At 40.2% G+C, this 24,268-nt stretch overlaps 1 protein-coding gene across 5 annotated transcripts in view; it reads right to left on the bottom strand.

Annotated features, from left to right (window-relative positions):
• CADM2 (cell adhesion molecule 2) overlaps positions 1–24,268 on the bottom strand; it is a 1,138,796-nt gene that overhangs the window by 156,962 nt on the left and 957,566 nt on the right. For all 5 annotated transcript variants that reach the window (XM_059720619.1, XM_059720621.1, XM_059720618.1 and 2 more), the window contains one exon: positions 19,388–19,558. In XM_059720619.1, coding sequence (XP_059576602.1) covers positions 19,388–19,558 — 171 coding nt within the window. The remainder of the gene's footprint in view (positions 1–19,387; positions 19,559–24,268) is intronic.

Raw genomic sequence — 24,268 nt, forward strand, 5'->3', positions numbered from 1 at the left:
ATAGGTTGGACAAGTGGGCAGAAAACAACAGGATGCAGTTCAACAAGGAGAAATGCAAAGTGCTGCACCTAGGGAGGAAAAATGTCCAGCAAACCTACAGCCTAGGGAATGACCTGCTGGGTGGCACAGAGGTGGAAAGGGATCTTGGAGTCCTAGTGGACTCCAAGATGAACATGAGCCGGCAGTGTGACGAAGCCATCAAAAATGCCAATGGCACTTTATCGTGCATCAGCAGATGCATGATGAATAGGTCCAAGGAGGTGATACTTCCCCTCTATTGGGCGCTGGTCAGACCACAGTTGGAGTACTGCGTGCAATTCTGGGCGCCACACTTCAAGAAGGATGCGGATAACCTGGAGAGGGTCCAGAGAAGGGCAACTCGTATGGTCAAGGGCCTGCAGACCAAGCCCTACGAGGAGAGACTAGAGAAACTGGACCTTTTCAGGCTCCGCAAGAGAAGGTTGAGAGGTGACCTTGTGGCTGCCTATAAGTTCATCACGGGGGCACAGAAGGGAATTGGTGAGTATTTATTCACCAAGGCGCCCCCGGGGGTTACAAGAAACAATGGCCACAAGCTAGCAGAGAGCAGATTTAGATTGGACATCAGGAAGAACTTCTTCACAGTTAGAGTGGCCAGGGTCTGGAACGGGCTCCCAAGGGAGGTGGTGCTCTCCCCTACCCTGGGGGTCTTCAAGAGGAGGTTAGATGAGTATCTAGCTGGGGTCATCTAGACCCAGCACTCTTTCCTGCTTATGCAGGGGGTCGGACTCGATGATCTATTGAGGTCCCTTCCGACCCTAACATCTATGAATCTACGAAAGCCCCATGCATGCCCAGGAGAGGAAGAGCGTTACTTCAACCTGGCTTGCTCAATGTCTGTAAAGACAGGGTGCTTTAGTGGGACTTTTTTGGTGCTTTTTATCTAATAGTTGAATTAGCTTTAGCTAAAAGTGCCAAAAAACCCTGCTGAAGCACCCAATCTTTACAGACACTGCAGAGCTGGGTTGAAGTAACGTGCTGCTTCTTTTAGTAAAGCATAAATTTTTTTGCTTGTTTTTTTAAACATCTGCAAGCAGCCACATATCTTTTTTTAATCCTGAGTTTTACCTTTCTAAAGGAAAAGAGAAAAAACAAAATCAGAACTCATGTCTCTTAATATCTCTAAAACTTTTTTGTTCCTTGATGGCATCTGTGGAAAGTTTACTGAATGCATTGTTTACTATCTGTCATGGTAATACAATAAATAGGCTGATAATGATCAATGACATGAATCTACTTAGGTTAAGAATGGCCGCAACATTAAACTGACATTCTTCTCCTTCAAGCATATGTTATGTACAGGTGTTACATTTAGATTGACTAGAGTTATCTTGGTCTAAATGCCCAATTAGGAAGGCATTCAGAAGCCTTAAATACTCCCCAGAATGGTTTACCTGATTTAAATTAGTGTACCTTAGGAACTCTTTCCTACATTTCCCTGATGTAGGAAAGAGTTAAACTGATCTCCTGATCGCCTGAATGCATTTACAGCACAGCCCCAGGGGTAGGAAGGCCCAGCTACTTGCCTCAGATCTGGGGCTGTGCTATTCCTAACCAGAAACTGACTGGGTTATTTTGGGCCCCCTCCCCACCATTAGACAGACCTCTCCCATGAACTCACCAGAATCCTCCACAAACCTATCAGTCACCACCCCCACCCCGGCCCACCAGCCCCTCCTCCAGCCCAAGTTACTTACACTGGGCTCCCCAGGCTGCTCCCAGCACCAGCAAATGAGCTCTATATGCCACTCTTGGTATTTGCACATGTCAGAGGCGTGTTGTGCAGTAATTCCAGCCTCTGTAGCAAATTTGGCGGCATAATGCACCTTAAATGACTTGGGGCACAGCAAACTAATAGTTAGTCCTCCAAGGAGCTTTAATTTGCTGCACTACAGTCACAGAGCAAAGCACCGGGCTCTGTGTGGCTCAAGGGCTCTGCAGGAAGCCTGTGCAGGCAGCCTGGCAGCAGCCTAGGAAGGCAGGTTCTGCTGAAGAAAAAAGAAAGCAGTAAGCCTGATCTTTTTTCCCCACCTGGAACCTGCCTGTGTGCCTGAGCTACATGGAGGCATGGTGCTTCCCTCTGCGGCTACAGTGCCCCCTGGGACCACCCAACGTGGGTGTCTGCAGGTGGGTGCCACTGGGGCGGGGGGAGCACCGCCGCCATGGAGGGAAGCACCAGCCCCCAGCCCCTCCCTGCAGCCCAGGGACTACTCCACCCACCAGCAGCTTGTCCTCCTCTCACTAGTACCAGAGAAGCAGGTAAGTTCAGGTGTGTGCATGACACAGGGGTTTAAAGGGCCCTAAATTGAGGCCCTGTTTTTAAAAACCCATTGCTTCAATTTAGGGCCCCTATTTCATCTACACACACCCTAAAATACTGTAGAAAATACCTTAAAATACCTTGCTGTTTTGCCTCCTAATTTATTTATACAATATTCATGTAGCTCCTTTATGATACTATTTATTAAATTAGAAAGTACTGACTTTTACTGAGGCATATAGAAAAGTTTATAATTTTCATTTATTAATAACAGTCTCTGAGATAAATTGTCATAGTTTCAATTCTATTCTTGGTGCTTTATCATCAATGTTACTCCTTCCCTTCATTTCTAAGATGTCCTGGTTTGGTCTTCAGAATTAAAATAAGCACTTATAATATGAAGATATTTTAAGACCTGCTGTTCACTTGTACATTTTCATCAATATTTAAAATACAAAGTATAAGAACAATTTTGTTAAAATCAGCTCTAGAAGGTTGGATTAAAAAATACAAAACAATGAATTAACCAGTAGCATTTATTCTGGGAAATAAATGCTATTAGTTATAAAATATTACCTTCTTTTGGAACTGTTCAATATAAATTCCTAGCAAGTATACATATACTGTTTGATCACAATGGGCTTAATTCTGGACCACACACAAAAGTTAATCCCAGTTACTTGAATATCACATAATTCTCAGTTAAACAAAAGCAAAACAGTAGCTGCAATAACAAAACTATTTATTTTCCCTGGTCCAGAAGCTTGGTTCAAACTTGCTCCCCAGTTACTATATAAATGTACGTGAATCTAAACTCTTTCTCCTTTCACAAAGCCACATAGAAAAGGATTAGTTTAAAATATTTTATCAGTGGCTCAAATCCAAAGTTGATCCACCTTTGAAGCCAAGTGAGGATGTGGTCCAGTAATTCCCTAGTGACAAAAGAGTGTAAGTAACAGCCTTGAAGATCAAAGTCTCTTATCAGCAAAACAGTTATAGGCAATGGAGGTTTAAGCTCTTCCATAGTACCTGGCAATACACATTAACCTTTAGAGACAGCCTCTTTCTGATTTACAGAGACCATCTCTAGGGGGCAAGAAAGTGCTCTGAAAAGATTAGCATTAGAAGAATACACAGATTTGCCACTTATACTAGCTCAATAGCAGTTTCAAATGATGAACTTTGTTTTGCTTTTCACAGTTTCCTTACTGTTTGAGCATAACAAAGCAGAAATCATCATTGAAAAATTCTATTTCATCAGTCATTCTCTGAGCTGGACACAACTCACTGCACTAGAACAGAGATGCTATTTCCAAGCCATGGGAAGATTTATATAATTTTAATCAGGCTAATTTTTTTGTAATTTCACCTGTATTAGAATGGTAAATAATATTACATTTGCTCAGCCACATATAAAATCAGTGAACACTACTGGAAAAAAACCATTTCAATTTATACTAGTAATGAATGCTATCTGATTTATGAAGAAGTTAGGTAATTTAGCACAGCATCTTTCTTGTGCTCAACCATAAGTTAGTGGTGACTTTTATTTCTTAGGTAACCATTGGTAATTAACTTTGTGTTTTTATTTAGAAATAGTTATCAAAAGGACACTGCCACTTTCCAGGCTTTATGAGCACAAATATATCATTTCCTAAATGTTTCTCCTCTTACTTAGATTTAGCCTACTATTCTTAGTTATTTGTATAAGGAACACTTAATGATTATTTGTAGTAAAATCCAACAATGAGATTGGAACCTCAATGTGCTTGATATTATAAAGATGTAACATAAAAGAAAGTCCAAAAGGACTTGTTTACATGAGACACTAAATGCCTAGTAGACTAATTCTACTGTGTATTAGTGCATCACAGCAAAGGCTGTGCTAATAGGCTAATGCACAGTAGAATTAATTTACTACAGATTAGTGTCACCTAAACAATCCAAGGGATTCAGGGAGCAAGCAGGGGTGGGGCACAGGGGTCTTGTGGGGGGGGGGATATAGCCCCTGAGGGGGCCCTGTAGGTCCTGTTGGAATGCCATGGCTGCTGTTAGGGGGCTGGAGCCCCTGAGCGAGGGCTGTAGCTCCTGTGGGGTGTTGTAACCCCTGAGGGGGGCCACAGCCCCTGTTGGGGGGCCGTGGCTCCTGAGGGGAGGCAGTAGCCCCTGAGGGGAGGCTGTAACCCCTGAGGGAGGGCTGTAGCCCCTGTTGGGGGGCAGTAAAACATATATTTATGTATTCATTAATTCATGAAACATGCATTTAAAATTCACTTTATTATTATGATACAGACACGGGTAGTCTTCCAAATTGCTTTAACACTTTAGATATATCAATAAAACATTGCCCAACTGATCGCACAGTCTCCCTCTCTCTCTCATGGTCTTTTGTTTAATTGTGGAGGAACATGGATTTGGGGGTATTTTACAGAGTGACTTTGGGATTTTTTTATCAGGGATTTTTCAGACAGGGAACCCCAGAATTCCTGCTAGGGAGGCCAGTGGCAGGACCCTACCTGCTCAGAGCTGGCACCTTGGACCGAGCTGGCTGTGGCTGACCTCCTGGCCAACTGGGGCCAAGAGGACATGCTTTGACAGTTCAAAGCAGGCCACCACACGCAGAACATCTTTCGGGTGATAGCTGCCCAGATGGTCGGGCAGGGGCACACATGACAGTAGTACCACACAAAGGCCAACTCTGCAGCCAAAGCCCACTGGCAGATGCCTCAGAGGGGCAGATGCCTCATTCAGGTTTGGCAGGTGCACAGCAGGTCACAGCCAGGCAGCAGCCTCCACTGCCAGACTGCTGCAGTGGGTAGAGGAAGCAGGGAACTCTTGGGGCTGCTTCAGCCGTCCAGCTGGCGCAAGGGGTCATGTCCCCAGGTACCAATTGGCTGGGCCCCAGAAGTTCCTGAGAGTGAGTAGTCCTGAGCTAGAATATACTTGCTTCCCCTTCCCTTCCCCACTACCAAGTTATTTTGTTGGTCCAGCAAGTTCCAGGTTAACTGTATTCTTTGTTCTGATGGCAAGACTCAGCCCTTAGTTTTATATGTTGCACTACTGGTTAAGTAATGAAAGATATAGGTTTTATGACCCATAGAATGTTAACCAGTAAAAAAGAATCTGCAACCAGGAAGAGTTTAGAAGGAACAAACATTTTATGAGGGGACAAGATAAGGTTAAACTAAAAGATACAGAAGAGATAGGGACAGAAATAAAAGGAAACAACAGTAAATATCAAGGGGATCATATACAACAAAACTGATTAACCGGGATAAAATATTTAATAATCCCTTCCTCAAATAATCATATGCCATCTAATGCAATCAGAGTCCCGCAACAGAACATAAAAGTACAGGGAGTAAATTTGTAGTTTTTACATACAAAACTCAGCCATTCTATGTTGGAGTTCTTTAGAAATGACAGAAGGAAAGTTAACCTGAAGTACAATTTTAGACAAATTTTGGAGTCCTAGTACTCCCTTGGAACTATGGTGTTGGTTTTGATGTCATATCTGTTTGACTCCATGTGAGAGTCGTTCCATTCTGAAACTTTTTACTTAGTGGTACTTGTTGACAGTGTCTTATACAAAGGTAGGAAAATGACTCCCTGGAAGCAGGCTGTTCCTTTGGTGGCTTGAATTTAGATTTTCTTTAGACTATATGAGACTGGGCAGAAAAAATAGTTTCTATGGTTGCTTTAAAGGTTACAGAGTAATATTATGCAAGAGTTGGGAATCAAGCCCATAGCTGCTGTTTTGTTTGCTAAATAGTAATCTAATGATAATTTTAACTCAGCCTCCTAAGGATCTCCTATTAGGGTTCCACTCCCAATCAGGTTTTTATAAACAAAGCTGTGCAGAAATGCTAGCAGCTTTCAAGCTCTCTTGCTAGAGTTGCTCCTGTAGTACAAATAAATGAGAATTCACTGGATCAGGACAGTGAACTTTGTTTTTCCACACTCCAAGTGAATGATGTAATCATTAGACCTTAGAATTGGGTTTTTTCTCTCCCTCCACCTGTCTCAATCTGTCCTGTTGCTGTTGCTCCTCTTTACAAAAATCAGAACTCATTGGGTTAAGAAGATCATGACTGATTGTACTCCAAAGGTCAGGGCACATATTTGGGATGTGAAAAATTGAATTGTTGGTAGAATGAATATTTAATGATATTTATAAAAAGATGGATGTACACCCCCTGCCGAATGGCCCTATGGTTAGATTACCTACCTAAGATATGGGGGACAAAAATTCAAGTCACTTGGTCGGAATTAGGCGGTGCACAGGTTTGAACCTTGGTGTGTTCCAGGACAGGTGTGTGCTCTAATGTTCAGCCCCAAGTCTCATGCTCTATCCTTTCACAAACCTAAGTATCAGATTTTGATTTTACTGAAATGTTCTTATATCTCTTTTTACATCTGAAATATTTGAGAGTATGTTGTGTCCTCTTTAAATACAGAAAATCTTACTTGGTAAGTAACAGCTCTAAGCAACTTGAAAATTTGCTAAAGATGACTGCAATGCCACTAATCAGATATTAGATATTTTTATCAGCTTACTTAAAGCCAACATTGTATCATAGGCAACCATAGATTCTTTAGTGTACATGCAAGAGGTCCATGCAACTGTCCATACAACTGTCACACCAACATCTTCAGCACATACACCTATGCAAAAGTATAGAGGAGTGGAGGCTTCCCTACACCTACCAACCCCTCTTTGTCCAAAGGCCAGACTGAGTCCAGACATTCAGTGCCTTGGTGGTTGTAGCTTCTGACAGAGAGCAACAGATTAGAGTTGCTGCTGACTGCCTAATGCCTCAGCCTTTTTGTCAGAGTAGTGTCCTTTACTCCAGCCAAAGAGTACCCACAAGGCAGTGGGGGTAGGGTTCTGAGGCATCTTATATTTGTCTTACTCTGAAGACTGCAACGTTGTGATATTTTATATAAGCTATCCTGCCATGTGTAGCCCTACCTCATTGTCACCAAGCCCTCCAGCTGGATGCAGTTTACAGCCATACTCAGGACCCTCAAGTTCTATAACCTATAACCCATAAGCTCTCTTCCAAATATGACTGGTCAAGGATATCTATTTATATCTTACCTGGTTTCAACAAACATACCTAGTAGAAGTTTTTATGCCTTTTCTAAACTGGTTTTGCTCAAACCCTTATTAATTTTGATAGAAATAAGCAAATAAATGTTTTACTTATGCTAATTACTCCTTGATACAAAACTCCTCTTTGAATATCAGGAGAGCCATCTCTTTAGTATCACACTAAATTCAAAGGAAGGCCGAAATTCTAAACAATCCTACCATAAATGAAAAGCATTCTGTGACTATAGTTCACTCAGCTTAAACACAAGTATTACAAAAGCATTAGGCAATGGCTAAAAAATGACTCTCTTAAGCAGGTTGATGTCACAGCTAAAAGGAGTTCACCAGGCTCCTATCTCCCAGTACAGTATCTTAGGCAGTGGACAACACTGCCACTTTAAGATATTGATGGACCTAGGTATGAAGACTTATTGCCTAGGGACAGACATTACATATAAACCGGTTTAAGTGATCAGAAACTGGTTTAAACCTTTAACAGAACAGATGTTAAGAGCACATAAGCCAGTTTGAAAATGGCTGAAACCAGTTTGAGATAAACCTGTTTGAATGTAATATCAGACTTCACTGATTTGGGTCAAACCAGTTTATGCACTGTCTGCTGGGGGCGTCTGGTCTATCTTAAACCCCTTGCTGGTTTAAGATAGACCAGACGCCCCCAGCATCCTGGCATGCTCTCTGGGCAGGGCGGGAATCTCTGCTCCACAGCAGGGCTGGAGCCTCCCCTCTGCTTCCTGGCTGTAACATCAGCAGGGACTTCAGGCTGCTCACTTCCCTCTCCCTCACCACTCCCTGCTAAGCAGGAATTCCCCCCTCCCCTCTGCCTTGTGGAGTGGAGTCTGTGTATTAGCTAGCAGACCACATGCTGGCTCTGGTCCGTGTTGTAACAAAGGCAGAATCAACAGGTAGCTGGTAATGTCCCTCTGTTGTTTTCCTAATGGGATGATAAACACTGTTATCAATTCCCTGCTGGGCTAATCAGTGTGTCCTGCCAGGCCCGGCCATGCCCCTCCTTAGGTCAGTGCTGTACAAGGGAAGGGAGGGCTTCTCTAGCGCCCCCTGACTTCTAGTCTGAGCCATGGTAGGCATGCACCTACAATTCTGGGATGTCTATGCACTTACAAAGTGATTTAGCCTAGCCTGGTTAGACTAACCTACAAAGACTGAATCAATTTAGGCCAGGCATTTTGAATGTCTGTCCCTGGCCCTTATGTCTCATGGGACTTTCAATAAAATATGAAGTTTGATGAAACAAAATTGAGAGAGAAAAAACACTTCTTTCTGTTTATGATTCCTTGAGGCCTTAAATAGGAAAACCCATTAGTAGCTAGCTTCTTTTATTAAGGATGCATGTCAATGTGTTATCTACTGCCTACATCCAGAAGATTTTTTCACATGGGGCTTTTCTGAGCTTGTTATATTTTTAAGGGGGATTTTATGTACATGGAAAATAAGAAAAATAGCCAGTACATAGTAGATGTGTAAGAATGAAAGTTGTTGCAAACTGAAAACTAACTGGAAACTAACCTGAACTTTCAGTGAAGGAAAAAAATCATAGAAGCAAACACAAACCAAACTTCTAATATGTGGCTATTGCCATTAAAAGCCTGGTGCACTTAATCACAGTATAAGATGATAGTATACATAAAATCTCTGAGACTCATTTCTTCTACTAAGAGAAAACCTGATTTTTCAAGCCAGGGCACACAAAATCTTTCCCTTTTCACACCTCATATAATTTACAACTATCTAGTAAAGTAATTTAACCCCTGGTTGGCATACTTCAATTTTGAATGTGTTTGTTATGTCTCTGAGTCTGTGCCAACAATGTATATTATCTTGAAGATGTCTCCAACTGTGATAAGAGTTTGAATTCAACCTGAAGAGGGCTCTAATCCTTGCTGGACTCAATATTTGTGTGTAAATTCCATTAACACTAATGGGAATTACACAAACACAGAGGGAAGAACAAGTCAAATATTGAATGTATTGAAATCTGAGGAACACATAGCAAATTAGGATTGGGCACTAAAGGAAATCCCCTTGGAATACATTGTCTTTTTATTGTCTTCAACTTATGTTTTTCAAGATCACTTCTGGTATGATATATTTGAAGTGATGGTTCCATTTACTTTTTGTTGGTTCCGTTTACCTTTTGTAACTGGTATAGCTCTTTTCTCCTTTATGTAATGATTCATACTGCTTAATAGTATCACCACAAAAGTAAACTGGATAACTTGAGTAACAAAAAGAAATAAAAAAATTTGCAGCTGACTCCAGGTGGACTGACACTTGCACTTCTGAAGTAGGATGTAAATCAGGCTCCAGATGGAAGAAAAGGTCTACCCACACAGATCTAATAGCAAGATTAGAATTGTTAATTTCACCCAATTTAAGGATGTCTGCAATCGCAGCTCCAGGACTAAATTAAAATAGCTGTAGGTGCAAAGCACAGCACACCGTGGCTGTATCTAGATGAGTGAGCACCTGTTGCAGCATCTCAAAGCACTTTGAGATGCCACAGGAAGCACACTAGGAACAAAAAAATATTCCTTGCACTGCATATTTTCCATGTAGACTCTAAGTTCCAAACTGGGAAAACCTGGTGTAAAAAACAAACAAACAACAAGAACCCCACGCTGGATAAAAGCATCGTAGGGTGGATCAAGCAACTGGAGGGTGGGTCCTCCAAAGAGACACTCTAGCACTCAGACAGATAGTCACTATGCCTGCCTCATGCCTCTGCTGCTCGAGAAGGCTGCCTCAGTGTGCTGGAGCATATAGAAGTAGGCAAGGCTGGCAGCAATGGCCTGGACCCAGACTCCATCCCAGTAAGCAGAGATGTGAAGGCAGGGGGAACTGTGTGTGGGTGGGGGGTGGGGATTGTGTCAGAGGGATGTACACATGGCACTTAGCAGTTGCTTCCCCCAGTGGCAGCAGCCAGCAACAGGCCCTTGAGGCATTTGTGGCCCACTGCTGGCAGAGCCCTGCAATGGCATGTGGCACTGCCTGAGACCCGGGAGCTATGCAAGGTACAAAGAGCCAGCCCAGCCCACTGGCATGCTCCTTTGGACAGGACAGGGCTGGCTCTTGCCCTGAACCAGAGCTCCTGGCACTGCACGCAGGAGCCATGCACCATTAGTCTGGCTTGGCTTCTGCTTCTGTGTGGCCCACGTCATTGGGCTGGACCAGCTCCTGCCATTATGTGCCTTGTGTGTCATTTAGGCTCCCCCCTCCATGCAGCTGGCCCCACCCAATGGCACATGGGCAGAAGGAGGCAGAAGCTGGCCCAGACTGATGGCATGCAGGCCATGAGGAGGCAGGAGCCAGCCCAGCCCAATGGCGCACGGCTCCTGTGTGTAGTTCCAGGAGCACCAAATCATGGTAGAAGGCGGTCCTGTACTGCCTGAAAGCACACTCCAGCAGGCTGGGCCAGCTCCATGCACCGTGTGTAGCCCCAGGGTTTCAGGTACTGCTATGTACTGCCACGGGGCTCTGCCAGCAGTGGACCGTAAGTGCCCCAAGGGCCCACTGCTGGCTGCTGTTGCATACCATGGGTGGTAGGGGGTGGATGGGTGAGGGGTGCCCCCCCCATAACCCTCCTCACCAATGCCCCCACAACCTCCCCATCCCCCCCACATACCCCACACCCACAAACATCCTCACAATCCACCAACAAACCCCACAGCACCACCCACAAACCTGCCACCCATGAACTTCCTCACCCACTGACCCCACACCCACAAACCCTCCACCTCCACAAGCCCCACACCTACCTCCCCAAAAATCCCATAAAGCCCACACCCATCCACAACCCCCCCCAAACACACCCACAAACCCTAATACCCTCCCACTCCCCTTTCCCCCCAACCTCCCCCCCAAATCTCACACCCTGTATGCCCAGCCACCAGAGGGGACAAGACCTGCTCATGGGAGCTACAGCTCCAGGGGCAACTGTCATACTGCAGCTCTGCCCCATGCCCACACCACTGCTGAGACCTGGCCCTGGTCTGGGGAGGCTCCTGGTCCCTTCCAAGCAATAGCTGCACAGATGACAAAGCGGGGGCACCAGAAGACATGACAGCGGTGCTGCATGAAAGCCAATTGTATAGCCACAGCCTACTGGCAGCTGGCCCAGAGGTGCAGGAAGTTCTGCTGTAGTGCCACACCACAGCCAAGGCAGCTGTGAGGTCCCGATCTGGATCTGGCAGGTATGCAGACATAGGGCTGCAGGTACAAGGGGGTGGATGCCATCACAGGTGGCAGCAGGTCACAGCCAGGCAGCAGCCCCCACTGCCACTGCTGCAGTGGGTATAAGGCGCAGGGGCCACTCTAGGTCAGAGCTGCTACAGGAGCTAGTGTCCTCAGATACCAACTGGCTGAGCCTCAGAAGCTCCTGAGGGCAAGTAGCTCTGAGCTGCTTGTCAGGGCAGTTTTTTATACTGCTGGGGCCAGCACAGGTGAATATCTATTTCATTTACATTCTTTTTTGTTGTTGTTCAATATAACAATAGTTGCTCTCTTTCTATCAAAGTATAAATTAGGATGACATAATCTACAACATTATTTTCCTTTTTTCAAGTTTATGTATATTATGAACTACAAAATCTATGTCTTCATTTGATAGCTTTACTTTAAACATTTATATAAAACATTGTGAATATTGAAAAGCTTTAATACATTTTTCCATTTTTTTAATGTGTCAGTGAATAAGAACAACATTGATGCTATCATTGTTAAAAGGTTGTAAAAAAGGCTAATAGTTCAATAATGAAAGATTTTTGCTACCTGGCAATAAATAGCTAAGATTATAAAACTTTTTTTAAGTACTTCTTCGGATGCTGGTTGGTTTATTTTCTACATGATTTTTGTCTCCATTCTCAATAAATCTAATTTGTGAAATCTATTTATCTTAATCTGCTCCTTTGTTCAAGGTGGTGATCTCTGTTTTTCAGTTGGATTCTTCCCAGGTATTTCCAAGTAGGAAGATAAAATAAGCAAATATCTTTGAACATGATGATGCATCTATTTTATTGATTAATTAGAATCACAGTAAGCCTAGGATAATCTTAAAAGATCTTTTTCAGAGACCAAACCTAGATTACCATCTTCATGTCTTGATGGCCTCTCCTGTATAAGGCAATTCATAAACTCTATACAAACTCTGCCGTTTTATACAGTCTTAGGCATATTTTTGAAAAATTACTTTGAGAAGAAAGAATTTGTCAACTAAACTTCAAGGACAAACTACTCTGTGTACAAATAAAACCGGATATCCCAATCAAAATTTGGAGAGAGGGAAGGTACTCCAGGCAGCTTTGTGAAAGTATTCACCATTTTTAATAGCATTTACACTTACCAGTTGTCTGTATATTACAGCTGTGAAGCAACAATCCCCTGAATTGAGCTTCTTTTGTAAATGACAAGTAGTTCTCCTTCTGCCTGTGCCCTATTGCATTCAATTGGCACTTGCAAAGCAATTTTGCATTGGTAAACTTCTTCAAATTACCCTGGGAGATACAATAAGTCTGATGCCCTTAGAACATATTGAATGACTTACTGCTTTAGTAGAAGAGAGAAAAATTCAGTATTTTGTTCCTAAGAATTACTGGTATTTTATCATTAATTTCTGTAAGGGAGGCAATCTAGATCAAACATCTGTATTATGGCAATAGCATTTCACTTTAGTATACCTTTTCATATACTAGGGAGAAAGATGACTTTTAAAATTAATCTTAAAAGCCAAATTTTTAAAGAATATTTTGATTAAAAATTTGTATTTAACAGCATTTTTAAACTTCTTGTACCTCTCTTTTACTTGTAAGATTATTTTAAGTAGTTATCTAGGACCAGAACAGCCTGCAGGTCCTTCTTGTCAAGAACTGTTAGGCAATAATGTTGTAATCTTTATATGACATTTTAGTTATTTCAAAACAGTGCAAAAGAAAATAAAAGTGTGTTTATCACTCCCCTACCCCCAAAGCAGTGTTGATTTCATGACAGGTGGTCATGGCAGTGAGATCCCAGGGTGCCTACCCAAAGTTATGGTTGCATATTTGACATACAAACACCTCTCTAAGGAGAGTCTTATTGAATTTTGCCAGGAGAGAAGTCTAACCTTCAGGAAGGCTAAGAAAGCACAGCTAATCACACTTCTGGAACAGAACAATCAAGCTCAGAATCCTGAACCTATTCCAGAGCCAATAACAGGACTATTGCCCAATTTACCAGTACATAAGGGCAATGTTAGTGGTGGTCATCACAGCACCTGGGATGGCAGATGGGAGTCACCTTGACCTTCTCGACTAACACTGGCCTGGAGCAACAGCAGTTGATCTTGGACAAAAAACAAGTCAGGTGGAGGAGCTTTGGCTCAATATGGAGTACAAGAAATCCTCAGTGCCAGAGAAAGTTTGAGCTGAGGCTAAGGACTTCTCATATGGGCCCAAAGCAGTTTGTGGATTTTGGGGTATCAGTGGCATTCTGGGTTACCCTAGCCAGCTGGAATTTAGAGATCTACCTGGCCTTAATGGAAATAATGAGACAAAGGGTGAAGCAGGGAAAGCCATTCCTCTGCCTAACCCTCCATTCTTTATATTGTAATTCCTTGAAAACTGATGAGCTAATCTTAGGGACACAGGTTTCCCTAAGATCTTAGGGACTGTCAGGTTTTACATTAGACCCTTTTACTCATCTAGAGAAACACATACCATTGTGTTTGAGAGTGCACCTTTTCAGGGAATCCTTTACTTTAGACTTCTGGCCATTTCAGAAATTTCTGAGCTAAATTTATGCTCAGATTTTTAATAACATATGATAGATTAGGTATTAATAGTGGTTTAGACCTGAAAGACCATACTTCTTTTCTGCCCCACCTCTCCCCATTTTCTTCCATATCTCTTTAGAATTTGCAACAGAACTTCTCAGGCTCATCTACACAAAATATACTTCAAATGCCTAATTGACTCACTCTGCTTTTTTTCCAAATCACAACCCAAAATGCACTGCCTAAGACTGTGTTCATGACAAAACCCACTCTTCTAAAAGCAATGAAAACTAAGTCCTGAGCCTGCTAATTTTAATATTTTCAATTACTCTTGCAACACTTGTTGAAGTATCTTATTTGACTCTGTTCCAGGTACAAATGACATTTCTATAGAATACTATGTCCATAAATATTATTTAAATTTCTATGCAGACTATAATCTTTGAGCCATTTTGTGTCATCTGTATGAAAAAAAGACTGCAGAGAAAAATAAATGATATTGGATTACATTCCAAATGTGAACCATATTTGAACATAAGCCTCCAGATGGGAAAGGTTAGGATTGTACATTAACCCTTTGAACTAGAGAGCCTCTTTGAAAGATTAAAGTTTGGCAGCAAATGAACCCACAAGTTTTTGAATTATTTTGCATTTAAATCGTGGATTTCTTATTTTCATCCATCATTAACCTAATTGATCTCATTTAAACATGCAAATTGTGGCACTGAACTTCAATGTTCACAGATAGTATTCTTTACTACTTTATGTATCTTCCTATGTTTCATTTGTTTCAAGCATTCATTAATCTTAAAATTTAAAACGATAATTTTTCTTATTAACTCAGTGTTTACATACTATTTGAGCAAAATAATTAGACTATTTTGGGGGCTGGACTCGATGATCTTCCAAGGTCCCTTCCAGCCCTAATGTCTATGAAATCTATGAAATCTATTTTTTTCATTCAGAATCCAATATGAATAGGTGATTTTATACACATACGCATATATATGCGTACACACACATCTTTGAACTCAAATCGCCTCTTTACCCTTTAAAAAGATATTTTATTTAGAAAAATGTGAAAATGTCTCTTTTCAAAAGGTAAAATTAAAATGTATCAGTCTCTGAACTACAAAAAAACCCCCCAAACCCATGACTGAAGTAGTAACACCAAATAGCCAGCTAACATTTTTAAGGTTTATTCCACATATTCCTATAAAGTTTCAATTGCCTAATTGTGCATGCAGGTAAAACACAGTCCCTCTTGGCCATGTATGCATGTGTACACACTTAATATGTTTTATATTGATGTACAGGTTCATTACATATGATTTACCTTTTATTTTTTTTTTTATATAATTTATACAGGTTTTTTTCTGATTCAAAACCAGTACAATCTACTATTGTAGAACCTTAAGTGGGGCCTTGAAATTGACTGCCAAATCATTTAGTAATAATTAGGAATAATGAAACAACCTATTACACACATTAATGGGGAAAAAAATCTAAAGGGAATTTAGCTGTAAACTTATCAGTCTGATACCACATTGAAGATGAATTGTCGACCATTTAAAAAAAAAATGGTCTCCCAATAAAAAAAACAAACTAAAAAACAAGACCTAAAATTGCATCTACAGACAGTTCTTTACTTACTACTTATTTAGCATAACAGTGCTGGTGTTTGAGAAATGTGATCATCCTATAAACTTTAGTGCAGAAACCTTTATTCTGAGCTGAACTATTGATCACAACACAGCTGCTGTTTTGAAATGATTACAATTAGACCTGAAGTTTGAATAGTTTTGATTTAATAAAGCCTCTAGGAATTTTTGCCTCTGTCTAGATGGGCTTTCCCATAGAGCACATGCAGAGCCTTGCATATTTGTTATACAGTATAGTAAATTACTGCAATATCAAACAAACCTTTTATAATGGCAGTACTTTAACCATGATCATTTAATAATGGACCAGAAGAAGTTTTTTAAAAGTTGAGAAAAATAGTAAATAGTAAAATGAAATTTTTATCACTTATAAGAAGGTTACCTAATAGTCAGTGGCAGATGGTCTGACAACAACCTTCCAAGCAATGCTATAGCAGCTATTAGTATTCTATTCTAGGCTTATCATTGACAGTAAGGGTCAGTAGAAAAATACCAGTGTCATGCCACAACTAACTCCCCACTGGACAAGCCTGAATTAAAATTATGGCCAAACCCTTTAGCAAGACAGCAAAACATTAGGGCAGCCCTGCACTGAACATACAAAAGGAGAGATGAAACTCCAGTGAGAAGAAATAAAATCTAGGGATGGATAAGTCTATAAAGATTGGAGGGTTTGGTTGATCAGTTCAACCAAAACGTTGGATGTTCATCCAACCATTATCCAAATCATTCTAATATATGTAATCTGCAAAATACTTCTGGAAAACATACGAAAACTGATACATTTTCTCCCTCAGGATCTGAGTGCTGATCATATTCTCCCTCAAGACATTCTAATTCTGTTCAGGTTATAAATAATACAGGGAATCCTATTTCTAAATATGCAGATCTAGACCTGGCCATAAAAAAAAACAAAATAAAAAAAGGCCTAAAAATATTATTAGTAATATTAAAGGGGGAAAAAAGGAGATCCTTAGGTTTTAGCTCTGCATTGCTTCAAGTATTAAGTAATGATTAAGGTTTGTTTGATTTTATGTGAACTGGTCTGCCTCATTCCATGATAAATTAAATGGATCAGGGAGAAATTAAAATGTAACCTAAATTGGTGACTATGTTCCTATACTTAATACTGTTTTTTAGTTTTAGCAATCTATTGTCTAAAGCTAGCGAATAAAGTGTGAAAGATCTTTCTATAGATCTCCCTGTGGGCTAATTAACAATGCCTGTCCGATATAGCCTCATCATAATGGTCAGATTTAATTTGTCTCTATCATTCACTAGGTCTCAGTACAATCCTGTCATTTCAATTGTTCACACAACTTCTTTTTCACTGTTCTCTGTCTTGATGAAGTCACATCCATTTAGTTCACTCTGAAGGGAAACAGGCTTGAAACAGAGTCTAAACCTTAATCATAATTATAGAGCAGAAAAATCATAAAAAGAATAGAGTAATAACCAAAATAACAAGTTGACAATCTATGCAGACTTGATCCAGCCTGCAAAGAGATTTTATTTAGCCCTTAAGCAAGTTCATGTGAGAATACACCATCTAATGGCCACCTTCATCAACTGCCACTTTTGACCCACCACCTCTGTCGTGTCCTCTCCAGCCCAAGAAGGACAGAGGTCATGTACAGACATTATGTTTCTCTTGGGAGAATTGCTATTCTGCTGGTAGAAGCTATGAAAATACAAGTGTTCATTCAATTTTTCCTGGGAGAAACATATTCCTTCTGGGAGAAAGATCTATTTTTGCAAGAGTGAACACTTTTATACTTTCCTTAGGATAGGGGAGAGTGAAGCAAAGGGATATTGCTCCCTGCACTTCCAAAGACTGGTGACTGCTAGTCCAGGAGGCAACTTGGGCAACCAGTCTGATGAATGGGCAGGGCAGCTTTGTCCCACTGCTCCTGTCTCCGCCTAGACCAGGAGCTGCTGCTCTTCACCTCTTCCTCAAACTGGAGACTGCCTGGCTGAGTGAATGGACTTGGGACTTTGCCTTGCTGCTCCCTCTGCTCTGCTTCCAGTCTCCTGAGCTATGCACACTGTATCCTGAAACTGATGTAACATTGCCAACTTAACCCAGGACACCAAAGAGCCCACTGTCCCAAGTGTGCTTATCAGTACACCTGCTGAAGGAGCTACATCTCATCTATTTTGGGATTGAATGCAAATGGAGTGGGCATGCCAGTCTTCGTTGTAACACTTTCTTATGTTGTTCTTTGATGTTGTAAAAAGTTCTTAAAAGTCTTTTCTATTTGCTATTGACATTATGAATGCTTTAGAAAGCAGCATTAGTAGAGCACGAAAGTCACTGATGCAATTTTTTGTATTAAGGGTGTTTTTACAGGTTACCTTTTAAATAGTTTAAATGCCTGGAAATGTTATGGCATCACAAAGTTAGAACAGTTTCAGAGCAGTCATGTGTTAAGGCTTAATGCCATCTCAGACCTGCACAAATGTAACCTGCCACTAGAGGGCATGGCAAGCAGGGGCATGGATAGGACTTTATGCCCCCTCTGGGGTGAGAGAAGAGTGGGGAGGGTGGTATGTAACTCAGAGGCAGAGAAATGACCATGGGGGCTGTGGCTTCCCACAGTCCTTAGCCAGCAGGATCCAATTGGAGTCCCAGGTTGGTGAACGGGAAGTCTTTGGGGAAAAAAAAAAATGTTTGAAAACAAAAACAAACCCAGCTGTTTAAAACTGAAAGGGCAGGGGAGAGGAGTGAAAAGAAAGGAGTGAAAAAAGAATTAAAAGGACCAACATTTTGCACGTTCCACTGAATTTGGACTGGGTTGCAGGGGGAGTTGGGTTAGTACCCATACCAGGACAGAGCTGAGATCCAAGAAACTCACTGTGCAGAGTTGAGACCCAATACATTTGCCACATGCATGCCACACTGGAGCAGATCTGAGACCCAGAGGCCTCACTGCATACATGATAAAGAAATGAAATTAGTGTATTTATCTCAGACTAATAAAAAACATGGGATGACATGGGTAAAACCAAAGACAATCCTCACTTGAAGTGGCATAACTTTAAAATGTTTACAGGGTACTGAGCATGGGTTAACACCTTTTAATCAGGTGAATGTTCCTCCTTTAAATACCTTTATAATTGTTTTACATGTAACCTGTAACACCACCCTAATAGTACTCACTAATATCCTCATTTCTACAATATTATCATCCAAAATAGTAGCTACTACATACAACTACAGTTTGTCTGATGCAAAACTATCTCAAAGAACCACTGAATCTATTTAAAAGTACAAATGCTAGTCCTCTCTGTCCTCCTCTGCTAAACAAACTAACTGTCCAATCTGCTAGTCTTTACTTTAAAAAAAATCCCATTGACTTTCTTGATAACTTTCCTTTATTGAGGATTGCAAACCTGGGATATAGAAAAAGGGCTATATATTTCTAACTCTTTAAATGACTCATTTTTTTCCTCTGCCTGTTAACTGCCCTATGCAGAAGTTTCACTTTTTTCTGTGAATGAGTGAGAGTAGATATATATATAAATATATATGTAGATATAGTACTTACAATGTATTTCTAGAACCTGCATTGCTATCTGAGGTGTAGAGTTCAGGGACTCATGGTCTACTCTGCAACTTACAACTGCACCATCATCATTGCGATCTACTCGGAAATCCAGTGTGCTGCTAACAGTGAATGTCTTACGATTAGCATCCTCTTCTTTTAAATATTTTGCATCTGCAAGAAAAACAAATAATTTCAGATCCCTTGTTTTGAGGAAACACAGTACAGTATTTAATACAATAGATACCAAGCCAGTTTTTAAAACTTACCGGTAGCTTAGCTGCTTAAAAACAAAATAAATTATATAGCTAGATATGCTACCATTATTCATCTGATCAAAGAACCAATACTCCTGTTTCTAGAGGTATGTGCATATGTAGCTAGGAGAAGAAATTTAAAAAAAATCTACTAAAAGATAAACTCTCAAGAGGAAATTCCTTTCCTCATTATCTCGAGTATATCTAGTTCTTCATCTGATAAAAAGCTTCCTCTGCAGTCTATTAGTAGACTATCATCCTTCTTTTCTTAAATTCCCTTAAATATTAGAAATGTCACTCAAAGTAAAACTTTATAAGTCCATGCATATAATTTTCCACAGATATGCAATACATTAAAGCCATGCTATTCTGTATTCATTATTAATCTGGTCAGATTAGGATGGCAACTACTTTATTTACATTCTGTACTACAGTTTAGACTGGATTAATTTAATCTATGAATTTAACTAAGGTAGAAATTGAGATGTTAATACCACTGGCCTGATTTCAAAGAAATGCGCTATACTAATTTGCAGATAAACCACATGCATTTTTTTAAATTATATATATTTCAGACTGTTTTCCTGTGCAAAACTAGTCTCTTGCTTTCTAGTACCTCCTGTCTAGTGGGGACCTATTCTCTGAGATACAGGGGACTTTCAGTTTCACAGGGATCTATTCTCAGGAGATGCTCACTATTAGGCAGGGCTGGGCTTTTCATTAGAAAAGTCTTCTTATATGATGTATATTTAAGACAACTAGAATCAACAAATGAAGTGGGGGGGGGGTTCTGTACAGAAGTTAATGGGATAACCCATTAAAGTTCTCTTCAATTAGTTTTATTCTACACTCAACTATTAACACTGCTTGTTGCTTTCTTGCTTATTTTAGCAAAACAGGAGCTTGGAGAACAAACCATATTGATTTGTTATAATGAAGGCCTTAAAATTACTTTTTTTTTTTAGAAAGGAATAAACTACTGAGATTGCATGTGTCCTCTGTGTCCTAATAAAGAGAAGGAAAATGCAAGAGGTTTCACTTTTACAAATTATAGTAAAACCCATTAGGGAAGGGAAGATGACCTAAATAAAATTTCCATAAAAAGTCGATTTTAAAAAGCAAATCTAAAATGGCTTAAGCTACTTCTTTTTTTTATTAGAAGTATTTGTGAAATCAGAGAGAGGTTCTATTTTAACTGATTCTAGATAACATGGGAATCCAAGTAGTTAAGAAATGCTAAATATTTAATTGTCTCTCCACCCTCAAAACAGTAAAATAGGCTGTTGGTTACTAAGCATTAAACACATTTCAGTTTTTGCTGAACTGACTATCAAGATTTAAGGATTAAAAAGCTGAGGGAAATATTAACCATGGCTAAACCAAGGTTATTTATTCATAGAGGAACGGAACATCATGGACAATATAACCCATACCCCTCCCCCAAATCATCCATAATTAAACCAAAAGGCTGTGTGTCTACAGTTGGAGCTCTAAGTTTAATGCTAAAGGTTATATATATATATATATATATATATATATATATATATAATTATCTAAATCTACTTTGATATTATATATATGGCTTGTTTTCAAAGGTATTAAATAACCCAGTAGATCCTAATAATATCAGACAGGAGAAAAAACATCTGGACATTAAAAGCCTTATTACACGGTAAGTTTATGCAGCTTCTGGAGCTCTTAACCCCTGGACTGGCTGCATATTGAGACCTTTTAAGTGACTTAAAACACTAGTTATTTAGCTTAAAGTTATACCACTCCAGGGCAGGATTATCTCCAAACCTGAGCTGTGGGGAAAAAAGGATCAGGCTCCTTTTAGTTCAAGTGGTGCCCGGCCAGCTGGCTGGTGCCTGGCCAATCATGGGGGTGTGGGGTGGCAGGTTGATTGGGATTGGGCTGCTCAGAGCAAGCAAGCTCCAGGGCTACAGCCCTGGTACTCTCTGGTCTCACTGAAAATGACACAATGACTCTGCACTGAGAATGGGGCTGCCAGGTGAAGTCAGTTTCAGCTCAACAAGACCAGAAAGCTCCAGGCAAGAATCTTGGTATTGTAGATCTGTGGTAGCTCTGCACTGGGAGCAGAGCTACCAGGGCTTAAGCATGACATCCCTGTTCTCACTGTAGAGCTGCTGTGACAATTTTAGCGAGACCAGAATTGCAATTGACACAGTGATGGGCCTGCTCTCTGCCCAGCGAAAGCAGCAAGGAAGTCCTGCTCCAAGTCCTATCCCTGCTCACCAAATATCTAATGGCAAGTCACAGCTGAGCAGTTAGAGCAGGTTTTTTGCCTTACTGTGTGACTGCTCCACTAAGCCAAACAACACTAAGCTGATTAACATTTGTTCGGCTTATAGCATAAGGTCTAACAAGGACCAAAGTTAAATCTACCTGACCTAATTCTGCAAATGTTAGGTCCAGAATAAAGCAGTAAAAGCATCTTAGTGTGTTGGTGTGGCCAGGCTACTTAGTTCTGCTGCAAAGCAGTTTCACAAATAGCATGTAAGATCTCACTTAGCTGCCTTGCACCATTGTAGACAATGATTTCAATGCAAAGAGGGCCTTTGGAAAATTAAACCACTTTTTCCATGTTCCTAAAATAGATTTAGGATCTATATTTTAGACCTCCAGCTTTTTTAAAAACCTTGAGCCTTAATGTTCATGAAAAACTAAGGCAATTAATGCATTATTACAAAAATAAGACAGGGTAGATATGTACCTTTCCTCCTTTCTGCATGACTTCAGACTAACACAGCTAACTACTTATGGGCCATTAGGTAAGCCCTGTATATTTGTATCATCAGAAATTTCCCCCAAAAGGCCATATTTTCCTTCTATGTTATGTATATAAAGCAGAGTAAATGTGCGACTATAGTATGCATTAGTGTAACTATGCTAATTCATAGGGGAACAGAATAAAATATGGATAAAAATATCAGTGAAGATATTATTGTAGCACATACTAGTAATAAGAGAGATACTAAGGGTCTCTATAGAGCTTGAACTCTGGCTGGTTAACACATTTTTGCATTTCTTTCTCTCTTTTTGTTGCTTCTTTTTTTTTCCCTTACCTCTATCCATGTCCTCTCCCCCCCACCACACCCCCCACACATTGGCTGAGTCTACCCAAGATGCTAACTGTACAGTCATTACTGTGCAGTCATTTAGTACTTGTATAAACAAGTACTTGTATAAACAGATAATAAATGACTGCACAGTAACTGGAGTTATTTCACAGTAGCATCACTGAATAGCCTTTAGGTGATGCTGACTGCACAGCAGCTCATTACTACTACACAGTAACATTATGTCATGCTTTGTGCCATATGATGCTACTGCGCAGTAGTAACGAGCTACCATGCAGTCAGCATCTCATGTAGATGCAGTTGCACACAGGCCACACACAAGAATTTTTCAACCCTTTGAAAAATCATAATCATTTGATGAAGTGAAGTAGAAAGTCCAGAGAAAGTCTTCTGTTGAGACTAATAATTTTCCTGGAACTTGCCGCAAGCAATCTGTATACTTGCTCTGACTGGTTAACACTTTGTATATCTCATGACTGTGGACCTCAGAGGAGGGAAACAACAGAAACTTATTGATCTGTCATTTTTTGTTTTCAGCACTTTATAACAGTGTATTGTTCTCAGACACTTAAGTTATTTCTTCCTACTTGTATTAAGCAAAGTTTGTATTGCTGGCATCCACATATTTTTCATCAAATTTTACTATAACCTTGCACTGCAATCTGAATAGGTATTATCCTTTCAGTTAGAGTTTTGTTAAGACAAATAGATTCTGAACTCCACACATAATAACTTAAAAAAAATTCAAAACAACAAAAACTCAACAAGCTACGTTAGCATTTTTATTTTCACTGCCCAAGTTCACTAGAAAAACAGTAGGAAGACATTTCTGAAAGGTAAAAATATGCACTCAAAATTATATTTTCAAGAGCATAAGCCACATAAAAAAGTCAGATTATTTTTATTAAAATGCATTATATATTTACTTATATGTCTGATTCCTTCAGGGTAGGGTAATGTAATGCTCCTTGGTAACGTAATCAATTGTCAGTTAAAATCAGCTTAACTTTGACACTGAATGAAGTAAGGATAAAGTTGGAGAACTTTTGCCACATTTATGGCACTACTAGTGTGGTATAAGTGCATTGAGTATGATACTATTGCACTGTAACAGCTTATATCAGTATTCTTTGACATTGCTACACCTGTCTATATCCTTAGTAAACTCATCTTAGAAATGCTCTGGTATTATCATCAAGTAGGTGGGAATAAAAAAAGGACCAGAAAGTCTAGTTTCACAAAACTATGCAGATTTGATGCATATATCAGAGCCAAAACACTGAGATGTAAAGCAGAGAATGTAATGATTCATAGTCTTTTCCATTATTAAGATTTAGTCTGTTAAATGGTTGTCTCTTACCAGATGATATTTTATTTTATCTTATCTTTTGCTAATATAAATGCAACCACAATTCAAAGAGCCTTTTTTCCTTTAGTGCTACTCTCAACTCATCATTCATATTCTTTTGCACCATGTATAATATACTGTAACACAGTTAGATTTACTGGTGCTAGACAGGTGAACT

The sequence above is a fragment of the Alligator mississippiensis genome, chromosome 1 (assembly GCF_030867095.1).
Source record: "Alligator mississippiensis isolate rAllMis1 chromosome 1, rAllMis1, whole genome shotgun sequence".
Lineage (NCBI taxonomy): Eukaryota > Metazoa > Chordata > Crocodylia > Alligatoridae > Alligator > Alligator mississippiensis.